Source organism: Alexandromys fortis, unplaced genomic scaffold, assembly GCF_014885135.2.
Source record: "Alexandromys fortis isolate MF-2015 unplaced genomic scaffold, M_Fortis_MF-2015_v1.1 scaffold_3, whole genome shotgun sequence".
NCBI classification, from domain to species: domain Eukaryota; kingdom Metazoa; phylum Chordata; class Mammalia; order Rodentia; family Cricetidae; genus Alexandromys; species Alexandromys fortis.
This window is the reverse complement of record NW_026067909.1, coordinates 166,901-184,393: the sequence shown is the minus strand read 5'-3', so window position 1 is coordinate 184,393 and position 17,493 is coordinate 166,901. Positions and strand designations below refer to the sequence as shown.

Sequence of the window (17,493 nt, the reverse complement as noted above, 5' to 3'; positions counted from 1 at the left end):
GCGAAACTCAGATATCAAGTTTAAGAGTTAACATTGCTCTGCTTTAAGACTGCCACACATACAAGAACCACACATATGTCTATAATGTACATTGTTTGAAGGAACTAGCTAGTTCTTTGTTGCAGCTGCCCTGCGCAGTGTAGGATGCTGAGTTAGGAGTGTCCCACACCTCTACTCCACCAGATGCTAGTGGACTTCTTTAAAAGCATTCACAATTTAAACTATCATTTCAGTTAAAAATCTTTAACTGTCTAAAATCAACTAAGACCTTAACTGAAAAGAAACACAGATAATTCTGTCTAGGAGTGAGGAATTCACTTTGTTCATTATAACCTCTCAATTAAAAAGTCTGCATATATTTTAAAATATATTTAAAAGTAGTTGGCCAACACAAAATGTAGTCCATGTTATTTGTGTGCTTTTGGTTTTTTTTTTTTTTTTTTTTTTCTCGAGACAGGGTTTCTCTGTGGCTTTGGAGCCTGTCCTGGAACTAGCTCTGTAGACCAGGCTGGTCTCGAACTCACAGAGATCCGCCTTTGTATGGGTATTTTTTGTTTTTTTTTTTTTTTTTTTTTGAGAGGGAAAGAACATGAAGTTGGGTGGGTAGGGAGCTGGGGGAAGACCTGGTAGGGGGAGGGAAAAGAATATGATAAAAATATATCATATAAAAAATTCAAATAAAAAGTTTGAAACGAGAATTATGAAACATATACCCCTTGTTGAAATAATCCTTGTATCACCGATTTATCCATTTTTGAATTTTCATCCATAGTTGAAACCAAAGGAGCAATTTGTTCCTGTGCAAATTTTTTAACTGTGAAGGAAAAAGAATTGCTGTTAAGTCTATGCTTAAGTAGATAAGATGGATATCTTTAAGAAAGAAATAGTTCATTAACAGTTTTTGATAAACTTCTACTTTTTAACCAATAAATTAAAATACACATGACTATTTTAGTCTTTCAAAATAGAAACTACAACTTCCTTCTTTAAATACAGAAAAAAGCAGTTCCCTAATCCCCTTTGGAGCAAAAAAATATAAACAATATGGAAGGTATAAAATGAAAAGGGAAAGCCTTATTCTCCTATCCTGGAGTTTTAGTTCATCTCCCCAAAGGAAACTGATGTAAACTCATCTGCTCCTTCTGAAAGGGTCTCTTGATCTTTTGTCCATCTCTGCCCAGGAGCTCTCCCTATCACTTTATTCTATTACACAGGGCAACCACAAGACACACATTCAACCTCCTCTCTGCTTTCCTTCTCCTCCTCTTACTCTTTTTATTATTACATTTTTTGAGACAGAATTTCACTGTAGTTCTCGTTGGTCCGAAACTCCCTATGAGACCAGGCTGGTCTTAAACTCACAAAGATCTGCTAGTCTCTGACTTTGGAATGCTGGGGTTAAAGGTACGCACCACCATGCCAGGCATCTATTGTCTCCCAACTCCACCAGCCCATCCCATCTAACGTGGACCTTTTGGTAGCTGCATGGCCACACACAGGAAGGTTTCTCTCCCTCAGTACTGAGAATGCTGCGGAGCAGGGAGGGCGGGCAAGCCCTCATTGTGGAGATACTTGCCCTGTGCATTGTGGGATGGTTAGCATCATGTCCTCCCTCTAAGGCTAAATAAGAGACTGGAAGGAAGCAGCTTCTAGAAAGAACTGGAGAATCAGGGAACAGAGATGGGGAAGCCTTAAGTTGTAACCTAGCCTTTTACTCTGCTGCTGTTTTTATATTACTGTGTACTACCTTTTATCAAAAAATTATATGAAACACTTCATTCTCATGACTCTAAATCCAGCTTATTTGGAGGCTGAGACAAGGTTACTAGAGCAGGGGCAACACAGCAAGATCCCATCTCAAAGATAAACAAAACAAATTCCCTTTAAGCCCCCCAAACAGAGCAACAACAACGCAGATCAACAGATCAACGTCATCTTCCAGGCAGTCCTGTCTGGCTTCACACTGTAGGCCCAGCTCCACCAGAGGGGTGGCAGGATGAAGCTGGGAAGTTTACTGACCTGTTTCTTTCATCATCATTTCCTCATCAGTAAGTGTCTGGAGAGGTGCGAAGGGCAGTGCATGATTCGTTACACCGAGCAGAGCTTCTGGCTGCGAGGATTTTAGGGCGCGAGGAGGGCTTTTCCAAGAAGACAAGCAAGCTGGGAAGTTTCTTCTTAGCTTTAGGAACAGCCCCGATTGAAGAAGGGACATACACAGAGAAGGAAGCAATTTGAACATTCGTTTCTTGGGGAGTAACTTTATCATGCACTCTTAAGATTTACTTATATGTGTGTGTGTTTCTATCTGTGTGAGTTTATTTATACCACGTCCGTGCCGGTGCAAGCCAAAGAGGGCACTGGGGCCCCTGGATCGGGAGACTTAGATGGTTATGAGCCACGTGATCTAGGTGCTGGAAACCACCCTGGGTCCTCTGCAAGAACCACGGGCACTCTCAACCACTGGGCCATCACCGCTCCAGCCCCATCACTTAGTTTTATATCCCACAGCTATATTCCAAAATAAGAGAGCTTAATTTAGCACATTTTAAAACTCACTGTCCTTTGAACACCAATTAGCTGACTACTGTATGCTATCTCCTTTATCCAGTAATGAGCTACTCTAAATAAGTTCTCTAATTAAAGATTATTTTTATGACAAAAGAGGGTATCAGAACTCACTACAGATGGTTGTGAGCTAACATAGTTGCTGCGAGTTAAACGCAGGACTTCTAGCAGAGCAGCCAGTGCTCTCAACTGCTGAGCCATGTCTCCAGTCCACTTCTGTCATAAAGGAATACATGCAGATAGAGCGTGCATACACATAAAATAAAATAAATAAAATCTTTAAAAAGTAAAGATTTATTTTTATTTTTAACTCTGTGGATGTGTGTGGTCTGTGTGTAGTAGGTATGCGTACACGAGGGCCAGTGCCCACAAAGGACAGAGGCGTCTGATGCCCTGGAGCTGGAGTTACAGGCAGCTGTGAGCCTGAAAAAGCAGAACAGCTCTCTGTCTGTCTGCCTGTCTCTCCCTCCCCACCCCGCCAGGGTCTCTATGTATAGCTCCAGCTGTCCTGGAACTCTATGCAGATCAGGCTGGCCTCAAAACTCACAGAGATCCCCCTACCTCTACCCCCTGGGATGAAAGGTGTGTGCCACTACACCAGGCTTCCAATACCGGTTCTTAATACTGAACCATCTCTCTGGGCCTAGATAAATTTTAACCGCCAAGGCAACAGGTTTTTAGATGGAACGAATTCTCTAAGCACATTTATCATTTCACTGACTTCTTGGATAGGAATACAATACTTCTGTTGTCTACGACTGACCACTGTTAAGATGGGGAGACAATGCAGTTATAAGGGCTAAGGAAAGAGGCTTTGGAGTACAAAGGAAGTAGGCTTAAAATCCTAACACTGGACATGTAATAGATATGTAATTTTGGCAAGTGATTTCATTGAATTTTGGAGGGTGTGGTGCTTTGAATCAGAATGTTTCTCATAGGCTCATATGTCTGCATGCTTAGTCACCAGGGAGTGGAACTGATTGCAAGATTAGAAGATATGGCCTTGTGCCACTTGGGGTGGGCATTGAGGTTTCAAAAATCTATGTCAGGCCCAGGCTTCCTCTTTCTGCTTGCAGATCAAGAAGTAACTCTCAGATATTTATCCAACGCCACACCTACCTTCCTATCTGCCTGCCGGCTTGTGTGCCTGCCTGCCACTGTGTACCCTGCCATGACGACAAACAATGGACTAAGCCTCTGAAACTACAAGCAACCCCTGAATTAAATGCCTTCTTTTCTAAGAGTTGTCTTGGTCATGGTGTCTCTGCACAGCAATGCTAGGGTGACTAAGACAGAGGAGTACAAGTGATTTTTTTAATGTCTCAGTTAAAATCTCTTAGAATCTTGGTTTCTATGCCTGTAAAATGCAGATAATTTCATGGAGTCTTGTGAGGATTAATAAAACAATCTATGTAAAAGGTTTATCACTGTATTATCATTTAGTAGGAGCTCAATAAATATTCATGACTACTTCTATTACAACTACTTAGAATATAGCAGTGTGGTGGCAGTGCTATTAGAGATGTTAGTAAGAATACCAACTGTTAGCTGCCATTGCTTGCTGTGGTACTTTGAATGTAATTGGGCCCCCATAATCTTATAGAGGGTGGCACTATTAGAAGGTGTGGCCTTGTTGGAGGAAGTGTGTCACTGCGGGTATGGGCTTTGAGGGTTCCTGTTTCCTATGCTCAGGATACCACCCAGTCTGCTTCCTGTTGCCTGCAAGATGTAGTAGTCTCAGCTACTCCTCCAGCACCACATCTGCCTGCTCCCCATTATGATGATAATGGATGGAACCTCTGAAACTGTAAGCGAATCACCCCAATTAAATGTTTTTCTTATAAGAGTTGCCATGGTCATGGTGTCTCTTCACAGCAATAAAAACCCTAACCAAAACAGATATCTCTTGATGAGATAGACAGGAAGTAAAAAGCAAAGGAAATGAGAAATACAAAGGGTCTCCAGCTGGGAAGGAACGCTGCTGATGGGAGGCAAGTGGTAGCAGCTGGCTCAAGGCAAGAAGAAAAGATGGGGGGAAGTGGAAATATGAAAGTGCGCGAGAAATAAATACAGGGGCAATTTTGCTCAGTGCTAGTGATGGAGTCTTGGATTGTGCCCTCGATATATAGTCCAAAGAATGAAAGAATGAGCCAACTACCTCCATAAACTGCCTGTGAAACTTGCCTATCCATTTCAAACCCTGCACTACACTGGGCTACATTTCTCATTTCTAGGGGAGGTTATTTACTCCACTAAGCCCACTACAGAATTCTTTCTGTCTCTTAGTCAATATATCACCTTTGTACCTGAGTTGATCTTTAAAAGAAAGCCCACTGCTGAGAAACTTAAGAAGTCAGTGGGTCTTACGATAATACCTATTTTTCCTGCTGACACAATTGTGAGCCCCTTAGCCTCAATATTGCCGACAGAGCACATGCCAGTTCAACCCATAACAATTACTTCAGATTCAGAGGAGATAACAGAGGCAAATGAACTTTTAAAAAGTTCAAAATGGTATGGGGCAGGTTACTGAAGATGCTCCCCATAAAGTACCAAGACTCAATGCTGCGAATGGAATCCATTTCTAGCCAGACCATCAAGAGAGATTACTTACTTACGCCTCTTGGTAGTTGATAATAAAGGAAAGGAAATTTGTCCTCCTCTTGCCTTGAACTGTTCAACCAGAATTTCACTGTTGATTTTTCTAATATCCCTATGCTTTGGCATTGACCACAGTCATTGCAATTTTGGTATCCACTCCATCAAAATGATTTTTCGCAGCTATAACCCATTGTACCACATCATCACATTTTTTTTTCTTTGCACAGAGCAGCAATTGTTACTTGAATGGAATAATGGTTATTTATGTCTTTCCAAATCTTTCCTTAGCTCCAGTCCAATCTGTTTCTACTCAACTGACCAGAGAGCTCTGAAGTACTATGGCTAGAAGGATCAAGTCCATGAACCTGGATAGAGGTGGGGAATGACATCTTTATTTCATTAACTTCTAACAAAAATACAGCATTTAAAAAATTATGAATGAGGGCAACACATTTTGGGAATACTAGCAGTATATGTGACTCGGCCCAAAGAAATCATAGCCATTTTTATATCACACTGATTTAGTGCCAATATCTTGAAATATATTTTTGTTCATCACTACGCAAAATTACCTTCTAATAAGAATGACCGCTAAGCTGTATTTAAAAAGCACACACTGCTCAATCACATGAAGACATTTTATAACTGTTTCATTATAATTGATTTCCTTTATAATGCTGTATTTTTTTATTTTATGCGTTTTAAACATTTTGAGGAAAGGTCTATAAACTTTCACTACGCTGGCACATATGCTTCACACAAGGTGCTGAAAAGCCAAAAATGCCTGGCTGTAGACGGTCCTGGTAACTCCGTTATTATTCTTGTTACATTTTTGTGTTAGTTAGAACCCCCTTTCCACTAGCTTTAGCATAATGAAGAGTTGTTCTTAATGTTCCTAGAGTGCTTCCCATCCAAGCGCACTGACAGCTCAGAAAAGATGGAGAACGCATTGCAGAAGTTCTGTTGATCTGCATAGACTAAGTTAGACAAAAGGAGAAATCTCAATACGCTTTCTTGCATTTTGCTATAAATCCCTCTAGCTGTTGTTTTTCTGCCCTGCCTGCCATCTGGCCCCTCCCTCTCTGAGACAGACCCAGAAGTGCACTTGAGGATGAGGAAAGTGCGCATGAGCAAAGTCTGCTTTTCCTGATGCTGAAGCCACTTCCCCCCTTTCCTAGATGCAGGGTAATTCGCCTTCCTCATGAAACTGTTCTTTCACAGCCCCCTTCCTAGAGAAAGAAGGAAGGGCCTGAAATTCACACTAAAACTTGAGAATGTTACAGCGCCATCTTTTGGGGGACAGGACAAAGAAGGGAGACCCTTTCCCCTCAGACTCAGGAAAGCTATCAAAGGTACCCTTTCTACCCTCGACCCTTGTTCCTGCCCTAATGGACAAACTGTCCTTATGTATTTAATGGGTCTATGTCACGTCACAAATATTCTTTCTGCCAAACGCCTACCAAAAACTTAGGAAATTTCAGTCCAGAGTCCAGCTTGAGTGACATTCTGGTCATGACCTCTTCTCATATTTTCACACGAAGTTATTGTGCATCTGCTCTGAGATGGCACTCAGTACTCTGACCACAGCCTCAATATCTGTGCCCGGCTCTCCTGATAAAATATGGTGCTAAACTTGTTCTGGGACGTCACCAGATGTTCAAGCCTATCAACAAATCTACTTTTTCCTCCAATCTCTCCTGATGTCATGACCTCGTTAGCTAGCTGAGATCCCATGTTGCCCTCTGCAAGCATTTATTTCACAATACTGGATTTGGGAGACCGCAGTGACTCTATTTCCATCTTGACTCAAGGTTGGAGGGTTCTAGCTTGCCAAGCTCAAATAACAGAATGTTTGGTCGAAGGTGTGGGCACTAGAAGTTTAGTTTCTCAAGGCCAGGTAACAAGATGTTTGACTAAGGGCACAAGTACTAGATGTTTTGAGAATTAAGGAAGTAACTGCAATTATTTGTTCCTTGTTTCATGGTAAGAAAGTCTTTTACCGGCCCCTTTTGCTTTGGGTATAAAAGGACAAGGAGAAATAAACTCCTGGCTGCTGTAGTGACTCTTATCTTCTGTGTCTTGTCTGTCTTTTCTCAATTCTCACTTCCTTTCAGGCGCGTTCAATAGGTCAGCTGGTCCCAACAACTGGAAGCATTCTTACCCATATCATCATCATCATCATCATCATCATCATCATCATCTTCTTCTTCTTCTTCTTCTTCTTCTTCTTCTTCTTCTTCTTCTTCTTCTTCTTCTTCTTCTTCTTCTTCTTCTTCTTCTTCTTCTTCTTCTTTTGGTTTTTCAAGATGGGTTTCTCTGTAGCTTTGGAGCCTGTCTTGGAACTAGCTCTTGTAGCCCAGGCTGGCCTCGAACTTACAGAGATTTGCCTGCCTCTGCCTCCTGAGTGCTGGGTTTAAAGCCATGTGCCACCACCACCCGACTATTTTGGTCTCCTTTAAAAAAAAACTTTTTATGCTGCTGAGAATTTTATCTTTCCCTTTCCTTGACCAAGGGCAATGTTCCTTTCTCTTTTACAAAGCTTTGTCTGGAATGCCTTACAAACGAGTTGTGAAAAGTTCTTTTTCACTACCCTCCACCCAGTTTTCTTAAGTGAGCACTTTCCAAATACAAGTATTAAAACTTTTAAAACTTATTAAAATGCGGCCTTTAATCCCAGCACTAGGGAGGCAGAGGCAGATGGATATCTGTGAGTTTGAGGCCAGCCTGGAATACCCAGCAGGCTCCAGGACACCTAAGGATGTTACACAGAGAAACAAACCCTGTCTTGGAAAAAAAGGCCTTATTAAAATGCAAATGTATTAAAACTTAATGGCTATATGGTTGTAGTAAGGTGTGGGGGTCCCTTAGAGGAAATGAGGCCAAAAGGCTCCCCTCTTGTAAATGGAATCAAATCTATTTGTATTGGTTACTTTTCTCATCATTGTTACCAAATGCCCGTCATGAAGCAATAGAAAGTATTTATTTTGTTTGGCTCACTGTCTGGAGATATCATTCCATGATAGCAGCAAAGATGTGCTAGTGGGAGTGGCTTGAGGGTATAGTGACAGAAACATGGAACTTTGCTTACATTTTGATGGATCAGGAAGCAGGCAAGGCTATGTGTTTCCAGGCCACCCCTAGAGACCTACTTCTTCCAACTGGTCTCTAACTCCTAAAGGGTCTACAGCTTCTCAAAGCAGCATCACCAGGTGAAGACCAAGTGTTCAAACACATAAGCCTGTGGGGCGTTTTATATCTAAGCCATACTACCCTTACAAAAGTGGCTTTAAAGAATATTCCACTCACTTGCCTTCTGAGTCAGTCACAGCCGTTCCCAGCAAGGAAGGCCACAGGCAATCTAATCTGTTGAAGTGTTGCTTTGGGACTGATCAGACTTCAGAACTATAAAAGGATAAATGTCTGATCTTTCTAAATTGCCCCCCTCTCTGGTACTCTGTTATAGCATTATAAGCAGACTAAGATGCCATATTTATAGTAAGACACAATTATTCTACTCTAGTCATAGGTACGAGCACACACAAAGAATACAGTGAAGTCAGCAAAAGTAAAAAAATTAAAAAGTCAATTAAATATTAATGAAGGAATGGCTAAATTTTTGTGGTATATTGACTCAATACAATATTTCATAGGCATCAAGGCAAACCAGGAACCTATATATCAACACTGATTTAAAAATACTGAGGAAATATATAATTTGCAAAACCGTAAGTTCAGCATGACAACATTTATGTGTACCTTAAAACACAGACATGCTACATGTTTAAAGACATGGACTGGAAGTGTACATATCAGCTCTGGAGTTCCTATGAGGGTAGGATGGAAGTGTAAGGATTCTTTAATACTGTTTATTTCTTTGAGAATAAATCTTAGCAAAAGTGGGTTTTTTGTCAGTTACATTAGTTTCTACTCTTTTGCTAAGAATACTTGATAAAAATTTTAATGTTACAAATTATTCTCCAAAAATTGTATTTAGTTTTATTTATGCATAGATGTGCAAGCCTGCATGAGTTTATCTGCACCATGTGCTTATAGGACCCCATGTCAGCCAGAAGAGGGAGTCAGATGCCTTGAAGTTACTGGTAGCTGGACCCTGGGAACAGAACCCTGGTCCTCTGTAGGAGCAGTAAGTGCTTTTAACTGCTGAGTCGTCTCTGTAGCCTCTGTTGGAACTTCTTAATGTGCATATAAAAGGCTAGAAATAGGTTTTAGGTAACACATTCAATATAACATTTAAGGACCATTTCTTGAATTTAAAGTTACAAATAATTAAACTAAATTAACTGGTTTATTTTTGGAAACATTTCCCAATAACTGATTTCCCTGCCCCATCTGGTTCCTTTCTCCAGAAGGTCAGAGAGGCTGCCTTATCTGATTAAGGTTAGTTCCTCTAGAGAGGGGTGAGTGCCTCAAAACCCCCCAAGACTTTATCAAATAAGAAAGATTAACTGCAGGATAAGACTGGTGTGACTTGGAGCACAGATATATTTCACCCCAGACCACTGAATATCCTTGGGTCCATTCATCTCCCCTAAAACCCATTCTCAATGACCTCACTCTTCCTTTATCTGCAGTTTTGTTTTTCACACTCTTGTGATCTGTGGTCTGAAAATACTAAATGGAGAAACTGCAGAAATAAACATGTACACTTTTAAACTGCAAACCATACTGGGAATATAATGAAGTCTCCCATTATCTTAACTCTGTCCCACTGGCCCACTGATAACTGTGTGGAGGGCCAGGTTATCAAACAGACTATAGGCAGTAGGCGGTTGTTTCGTACAGTTCAGAGAATAATCTATAGTTGTGCTTTTAGCTTTGCATGAGTGAGTTATTAAGTAGATTGTAAGCAAAAGGTAAAAGAATAAACGCTGAGTCACAGACAAAGAGTTAGAGGCCAAAACAATATCAAACAGGACACCCACAATATCCAATAGAGACACTGGTTGTACTCCACCTGAGAAAGCAAACAAAAGGTAATGTCATCCAATCAGGTCGCTTACAAGTACCTACCAGAAAGAGCCTTAAAACAGTCAGCTAGAATTCCAGAGTGAGAAAGTATAGCACAAACAATAAAAACCCAGACACAGATATTGGGGTTCAACCTATAGATCAGAGAGCAAAGCAGCCAAACTAGTTAGCCATACAGGCCAGGGAGTTTTCACACACCCCATTAATCCCAGGACTCAAGAGACAGAGGCAGCTGGGTGGTTGTGGTGCACGCCTTTAATCCCAGCACTCAGGAGGCAGAGGCAGGCGGATCTACAGCCTAGTTCTAGGATAGGCTCCAAAGCTACAGAGAAATCCTGTCTAGAAAATCCAGAGAGAGAGAGAGAGAGAGAGAGAGAGAGAGAGAGAGAGAGAGAGAGAGAGAGAGAGAGAGAGAGAGAGAGAGAGGCAGAAGGACCTCTGTTAGTTCAAGGCCACTGTGGGCGAGATTGAATCTGTCTAAAAGAGAAACAGAGCTCACACAAAGGTGATCCCAACACTTGGGATAATATGCCTTTAATCTCAGCACTAGGGAGGTGGAGACAGGAGCGACGTGGCTGAGCAGAGAGAGGAATATAAAGGGAAGTGACAGGAGCTCAGTGGAGTCTGAGGTTTGGCAGTCCAAGGACTGCCCCTTTGGTCTGAGGATTGGTAGAGGTAAAAGGTCTCTTTAATGGTTGACTGTTTTGCTTTTCTAATCTTCAGCTTCAACCCCAATATCTGTCTCTGGGTTTTTATTATTTGTGCCACAAGAGAGTCTTGGACAAAGCAGAATACAGGCTGAGTAAGGTTTCTAAGTAATAGAATAAATAGCAACAGCAGACAGATAACATCAAATCAAATGTTTACAAACAACCAGCAGAAACCAACTTGCAAAAGTGTCAGCTGGTGTCCTCTGTGGAAGTCCACAGAAGTGGCCCCTAGGTTAGAGAATTCAGACAGATTCTTGCTCCTTCAAGGTTCTAGACAGGAGGTTTGACCTAAGGTGTCGCTACTAACAGGATGCTTTGACCTAGGCTGTGGTTATTTGATGTTTTGGGTATTAAGAAGGTAACTACTTTGTTCTTTGTACTTGATAAGCCTTTTGTCTTCCCCCTCTTTCCATATAAAGCCTATGAGAAATAAACACAAAGCAAATCTCAGTATTTTCTGGCTGTCCTCCCAGCTCTATCAGTTGTCTCTGTCTCTTTCTTAATCTTCATGTTTCCCTCTATGTTTCCCTCTAAGCGTGGCTGATGTCGCCCGGAGGCAGGTAGCACTTTGGACGTGGGGCTTGGATAAGGAAGGTAATGTGATAGACATGGCAGAGGAATAAAGACACTGCAGGGGTAGAAGTGAAAAGTGAGCACTCGGATAAATAGTAAACATGGAAGTACGGGGAGTAAAGTACTCGGGAGTAAAAAATTGTAAATAAAATTTGTAGATAGGAAATGGTAGTCAACTGTCTGTAAATTTACTTGGGTATATTTTGAAAGCCAGGAGAACCGGGTGCAGCAGCAACAAGTGCAGACAAGTATTAGAGTTTGTAAATAGTTCAAACTTCCTGCTCCCTTCCCCAAACTGGTGGTGTGGTACAGCTGCCACCATTTTCAAACTGCAATACAGAATCAGCAAGTACATTATATTAATTATGACCAACCTTGGCAATCATATACTTTGTCTAAGACTTACTCCTATGGCAGCATCACGGCAAAGTGGTCCTCTTTTATGGCTACATCTTCCTGTTTCACTAGCTAAGGTATTAAACCCTTATTTTGAAGCAGTAGCTTGTTTGGTACAGAAAAGCCAGAATCTAGGCGACATTTGGTAGAGAACCTAATGTGATCAATGTTCCTTATCCTAAGCAACAGGTTGGTTGTTATTTCAAAATAATGATTCTTGGGCAATTGCATTTGTTCAATTTTTAGATCAAATTGACAAATACTTTCTAGCCGACCAATTACTGCAATTTGCACAAACACATTCCTTTATTTTTCTTAAAACTGTAATGGAAGATTCCTTAAAGGATGCTTGCTATGTTAATTTTTACAGATGGTTCTTCTAATGGAAAAATAGCATATGTTGTTGATGGTAAAGTATATGTAGTACAAACAGATCTGGTCTCAGCTCAAATAGTTGAGCTATGAGCTATTGCTATGCTCAGCTTTTTGCAGAGAATGAATTTCATTTACATACCGACAGTCATTACATTTTTAGAGTTCTTCAGGTCATTGAGACTGTCCCCTGCATTGGAACTAGTAATAGTCAGGATAGAATACTATTCCAGAAAATTCAAAATGCCATCCATCAAAGAAAATTGCCATGCTTCGTGGGTCATATTAGGGCACATTCCTCGTCTATTGCCTGAACAGAATGTTTTAGCTGAAAAATTTACTCATTTGATTGCTTTATCTCAACTTGAGCTTGCTCAGTGATCACATGCTTTACATCATCAAAATGGTAAAAGTTTAAGAAAACAATTTGGGGGCTGGAGAGATTCCCAGCAACCACATGGTGGCTCACAACCATCTGTAATGGGGTCTGGTACTCTCTTCTGGCCTGCAGGCATACACACAGACAAAATATTGTAAACATAATAAATAAATAAATAAGATGACCTAAGGCAGACACACTTGTCTGTCCTGTAACAGAAATATAGGCTTTAATAAGTAAATTTTAAAGTGGGAAATGTGGGAGTTCACAGAAGCACTTCTGTTTCACCTTGTCTAAAGGTCAAAGAGTTCAGACCTATTCTTGCTCCTTCAAGGTTATATGACAAGAGGTTTTGACCTAGGGAGTGGTTTTTGATGTTTTGGGCTTTAAGAAGGTAACTACTTTGTATTTTGGTAAAGAAGCCTTTTTGTCTTCCCCCTCCTTTCTGGACTGAGGTACATAAGGCCTATGGAGAAATAAAGGAGGCAAATCTCAGTAGTTACTGGACGTCCTCTTGACTCTATTAGTTCTCTCTGTCTAATCTCTCTCTTAATCCCTCTAGGCATGGACAGATAAGCTGGGAGGGACCCAACTGACGTAGTCACCTGAATGTGGGATGCCACAGATCTCCATTCGATTTCCTCTCCATGGGTGAACTTCTGCCTATTCCCACTGTAAGCATTTTTATATGATAGCATAAGCAACAGTAACCTGGGTTGGAAATGGTTTATCATCTAATGCTTATCAGGGGCCGACTGTGTTTACTTTGGGTCTGTTCTTCCCTCTCCTTGTTACAGAGGTGGGGGAAACAACATTGCTTCTAGAGCCAGCCTCTCAGTGAGCACAAATAGCATATAACAGTTTACCAATAAAATGTGCATCATAACAGTGCTTATATTCAAATAACTTACTTTGTTTAATAACAAACCCTAACGTTTGAGAGAAGTCAGTAGGACAGTTTGGGTTCCCTTTAAATGAAAGGTTACAGTTCTTACTTTAATGAGGAAAGCAAAACAAAACCGAACAAATGTTGAGGTTGCTAGGATCTACAATAAAAAACAAACGATCCATGAAACTGTGAAGAAGTAAAAAGAAATTCATCCTTCTTTTACTGTGGTACCTCAAAATACAAAAGGAATAGCCACAGAGTAATAGGTGTGGCAGGTACTTAAGATAGGAAGGGCACTATATACATCACTACCACCCACAGCTTCGGGTGTCTAGTGGACATTTTGGAAAATACACTTTGCACATGAGGCAGGCTACTGTAGTCCTCTAAAATTTCAAGCATCTCCCACTTCCTTCTCCTCTGGGAAGAGGGATAAGTAAGGAAACTCCAGAATAAGCCTTCTAGCTTTACTTGCTTTTAGTTGACTGTGAAAACGTCACTAATACATTATCCGAGTAATACATCATCAGTTTCTTACCACTTCACCATAGAGGACACCTACGACTGAGGCTACTCAATGGGATAAAATGGTTTCTTGCTTTTTTTAAAAAAAATATTTATTTATTTATTTATTATGTATACAATATTCTGTCTGTGTGCATGTCTGCCGGCCAGAAGAGGGCACCAGACCTCTTTACAGATGGTTGTGAGCCACCATGTGGTTGCCGGGAATTGAACTCAGGACCTCTGGAAGAGCAGGCAGTGCTCTTAACCACTGAGCCATCTCTCCAGCCCGCTTTTTTTTTTTTTTAAAGTTTCTTTTTGTTCTTCTTTGTCCTAACAGCAAGGTTAACTACTCTTGAGAAAAGGAGTAGTTAATTTATAAGGACATGAACTTAGTAATTAGCAACTCACTCCTGGTTTATAGAAGGTAGAACGTTTGAAAACTTCAGATAACATTAAAACATGGATCATCTGGGAAAAATCACAGAGACAGCTGACCTGAGCTAGTGGTAGCTCACAGACACTGGACTGACATCTGGGGAACCTGTATGGGACCGAATTAGGCCCTTTGTATGTGGGTGATAACGAGCTTGATCTGTTTGGGGTGGGAGGCCTGGCAGTGGGACCAGGAGTTATCCTGAGTACATGAACTGGCTTGCTGGAGCCCATTACCTATAGTGGGATACCTTGCCCAGCCAGATTCAGTGGGAAGGGGCTTGGTCCTGTCTCAACTTGGTATCCCAGACTTTGATGATTCCCCAAGGGAGGCATTATCCCCTCTGAGAAGTGGATAGTGAGTAGGATGGGGGGGGGGGCAGGGGAGGCAGAGGGAGGGGGAGCTGGTATGATCATTTTACAGAGAGACAGAATGTTTTCTAGTCTGCATCATGTTACAGACCTTTAGCTTCTCAAATCTGAGAAACTTCTCCACTATAGAAATCAGTCATAGCCGTGTGGTGGTGGTGCTTGCCTTTAATCCCAGCACTTGGGAGGCAAAGGCAGGTAGATCTCTGTGAGTTCGAGGCCAGCATGGTCTACAAGAGCTAGTTCCGGGACAGGCACCAAAGCTACAGAGAAACCCTGTCTCAAAAAAAAAAATGGTCATTTACTGAAAGCTGAGTAGATGTTGGCTTCTTCTAAGGGTCCTACATGAACATATGAACTCATTTAGTCTTCACAACAACCCCATAATTGGTACTATCAGTTTCCCCCCCATTTTACAGATCAGAAAATTGAGGCTAAGGTTATACCACAGAGCCTGGCTAAGGTTATACCACAGAGCCTAGGCTCTATAACCAAGCAGCTCTATATCTAAGCAGCTTGGCTTCAGAATCTACTTTCTTAACTACCATGCTACAGTTAAAATTCAGTAAAATATGCTGATTTGTGTAAAAGAGATCCCAAACCTATTGAGGAAATCCAAATAAAACACAACTGTGCTACCTCCACTGAAGGAGTAGCAGCAGTAGCGTTTGCCAAATTCAACTAATCCATTGTATAAAATCTCTACATCCCCAAATTAAGCTGGTACTTGTTAAGATGTTTATGAAAATTAGGTGAGATCAGAAGCTGGAAGAGCACCAAGAACATGTAGGTTACATAAACAGCGGATCAAATAGAAGAACCCCAGACATTATTATTAAGCCACAATTATAAACCAGTATTAAATAATAATCAGGAGAACCTACTTTTACTCCTTTGTGACAATACATTAACTTCGCTAATTTTCTGAACACTCAAAACTTGTAAAACAATCAAATAACATTAATTATCTATAATGTGAGATAAAGAGGTGTGGAAAGAGGTGCGGCGTGCTGCCGGCTCCAGGCTTGAGACTGAAGAGAAAGAAGAGCCTTTGATTCACTGCAGTAAATGCAAAGGACATATCAGAAAACAAACAATAAAGTCCCAAAGAACTACTTGTACTAACAACTGCAAGTGTGTCCAAATGTACGAGAGGGTTGGTTTGGAAAGCACGCTGTAAGAGGCCAAAGGACGTTACAGAGCAGACAAGGTACATGTGGCAATGCTGATTCTGACACCTTGAGTGAGTCAAACCTTTGTGTGACTACAGAGACCCAAAATAAACACAAATGTGAGATAATTAGTTTTCTTGGGCAAGCTTTAAGGTCTCTGAAGCCATGGGATCCTTTCCCTCGTCAATAGCTTATAAAACCAGGAATGAATACTGCAGGATTTTGATTTCCATCCCCCCCAAATAATGGGATCTGCGTCTTATCTGAATTGAGACTTGACATCTACCCAAGAAAATAATTACTACTCTCTAGCTGGAGATTTTCCAGTTCACCAGCACCGCCACCACCACCAGCACCACCACCACCGCGGCAAAGGCATTCATTCGATTATCCTTTTCCTTAAGGGTTGATCCTAGGGAATTTGTGAATCACCTGAGCTGAAAAACACCCTCTAGGAAAGCTATTTCAGGGACCTGTAGAAACACATCATATAGTCCAGCAAAAATAGAGGCTTCCACAGTGGTTCTCTTGGCCACTGTCCACTCCGATATGAGGGTCTTCTGTTATTCTGGAATACAGTCTGTCTTCCGCACTGGGCTGAGTATCTGTCTAATTCCAAGACTAGAAAGCCCAGGGGAACCACAGGAGGTCAGAGAGATGCAGGTGTGAGAGGCTCTCCTCAGTTCAAGTTTGAGGAAGGGGACTAGAATGGGCTTTTGAGATCCCCACAGTCTAAAGTCGGACCCTCTAAGGGAGCCGCTCAGTTCACAGCAGTGAGATAAAGCTGAAGAAATTCTTTCCCTGAGTGGTAAGTTCCAGCAATATGAGGTCCCTTCCAGCTTTTCCAGCTGGGCTGCTGAAGGCACGAGGGTGACTCGAAGACTAGGCCTAGATTTTAACTCTTTAAAAAAAAGGTGATAGTCACCGGGGAAATGTGGCATGAGAGAGGTAACATTTCTGCAAAATGCTTCCGAGGACCCTTGATTTGCAGGTTGTCTGGGACTCAATAATAGTCTTAGCAAAGGGCATCTTGCCGAGGCGGCCCTCCGATTCCAGGCGTGTTTGTTCCGCCGAAGCTTCTAGACCAGCCCCTTCCTTCTGCCTACTTGCTGCCGCACCTGCCCTCCCCAAAGAAGCTGAAGCAGGCTAGGACCGATCTTGAAGGAAATCGAGATGGCGGTATCCCGCCAGTGAAAGGTCTGGGGAGACAGCCCCCAGGCCCCGAGCTCCCCTAGACCATTAGGAGAAGATGAAGTAGCCGGGGATCAGTGTCGCCCCGGACCCCTCCGAGACTGTCGTTTCCAACACACTCACCAGCCCGCCGGCACGCCACAGCTGCAGCGCAGAGGTCGCCATCCTCCTCTTGCTCAGGTCAGCCTGCTGCGCCTCAGGGCTAGACACTCTGGGTGGGGCAAACTCGGGCCCCGCCCACTCCTGCTCATCCTCCCCTCACACACCCCCTGGAGTCCCCGCCCACTCCCGCCTACGGAACCCCAGGAGAGACACACACTCTCCCCGCTTGCTCCCTACAGCTCGCTC

General features: G+C 42.0%; 1 protein-coding gene across 1 annotated transcript in view; it reads right to left on the bottom strand.

Annotated features, from left to right (window-relative positions):
- Acadsb (acyl-CoA dehydrogenase short/branched chain) overlaps positions 1–17,396 on the bottom strand; it is a 37,721-nt gene extending 20,325 nt beyond the window's left edge. Inside the window, exons 1-3 of the mRNA XM_050137269.1 lie at positions 17,269–17,396; positions 2,020–2,179; positions 714–814 (exon numbers count right to left, since the gene is read on the bottom strand). Of these exons, the coding sequence (XP_049993226.1) occupies positions 714–814; positions 2,020–2,179; positions 17,269–17,310 (303 nt within the window). The 5' untranslated portion in view covers positions 17,311–17,396. The remainder of the gene's footprint in view (positions 1–713; positions 815–2,019; positions 2,180–17,268) is intronic.
- Positions 17,397–17,493: the final 97 nt, after the last annotated feature.